Source organism: Fonticula alba (assembly GCF_000388065.1).
Source record: "Fonticula alba strain ATCC 38817 unplaced genomic scaffold supercont2.4, whole genome shotgun sequence".
Classification (NCBI taxonomy): Eukaryota; order Rotosphaerida; family Fonticulaceae; genus Fonticula; species Fonticula alba.
Window position 1 is genome coordinate 2530925 of NW_009242974.1, and position 575 is coordinate 2531499.

Here is a 575-nt window from a genome sequence, read left to right on the forward strand (position 1 = left end):
TGAGAGCAGGCACACGAGGGGCGGGGGGGGGGGGGGGGGGGGGGGGGGGGGGTGGAGGGGGGGGGGGGGGGGGGGGGGGGGGGGGGGGGGGGGGGGGGGGGCAGGGAAGGTGCGCACTGTGTGGGTCTGATCGCCGAACTCCAGGCGCGCGGCAAACCGATGAATGTAGAGGCTGGGATCGACCACCGGCAGGCGGAGATTCAGCAGGCGAACGAAGCGCAAAAAGGTGGCACCCAGGACGAAGACATTGGTCTGGAGGATGTCACTGAAATCGATGAGCAAGTGCGGCGTGCGTTCGCGCCGGCAGACAATGTACAAGCAAGCGGCCACCACATGGTCGGTCTTGCGACCCTGGATGAAGTTATGCTGCTGAGCCAGGGCGAAGAGGCGTGTGGCGGCCTCCGAGTGGTGGGATGACAGGCGCAAGGCGGAGGCCAGGGTGGAAATGCGTCTCCGACCTGCGGCACGCGCGCGATTGGGGTCAGGATTGCGATAGGACGAGCCGAGGCAGGAGATGGCCAGAGCATGGCGGCAGGGTGTGAAGGGGGGGAGGGGGGGGGGGGGGGGGGGGGGGG

The 575-nt window shown here is 69.4% G+C and overlaps 1 protein-coding gene across 1 annotated transcript in view; it reads right to left on the reverse strand.

Annotated features, from left to right (window-relative positions):
* Window positions 1-527, reverse strand: part of H696_03092 (hypothetical protein) — a gene marked incomplete at both ends in the record, with an annotated part of 5735 nt that extends 5208 nt beyond the window's left edge. The window contains 2 exons of the mRNA XM_009496982.1: window positions 118-458; window positions 500-527. Of these exons, the coding sequence (XP_009495257.1) occupies window positions 118-458; window positions 500-527 (369 nt within the window). The remainder of the gene's footprint in view (window positions 1-117; window positions 459-499) is intronic.
* Window positions 528-575: the final 48 nt, after the last annotated feature.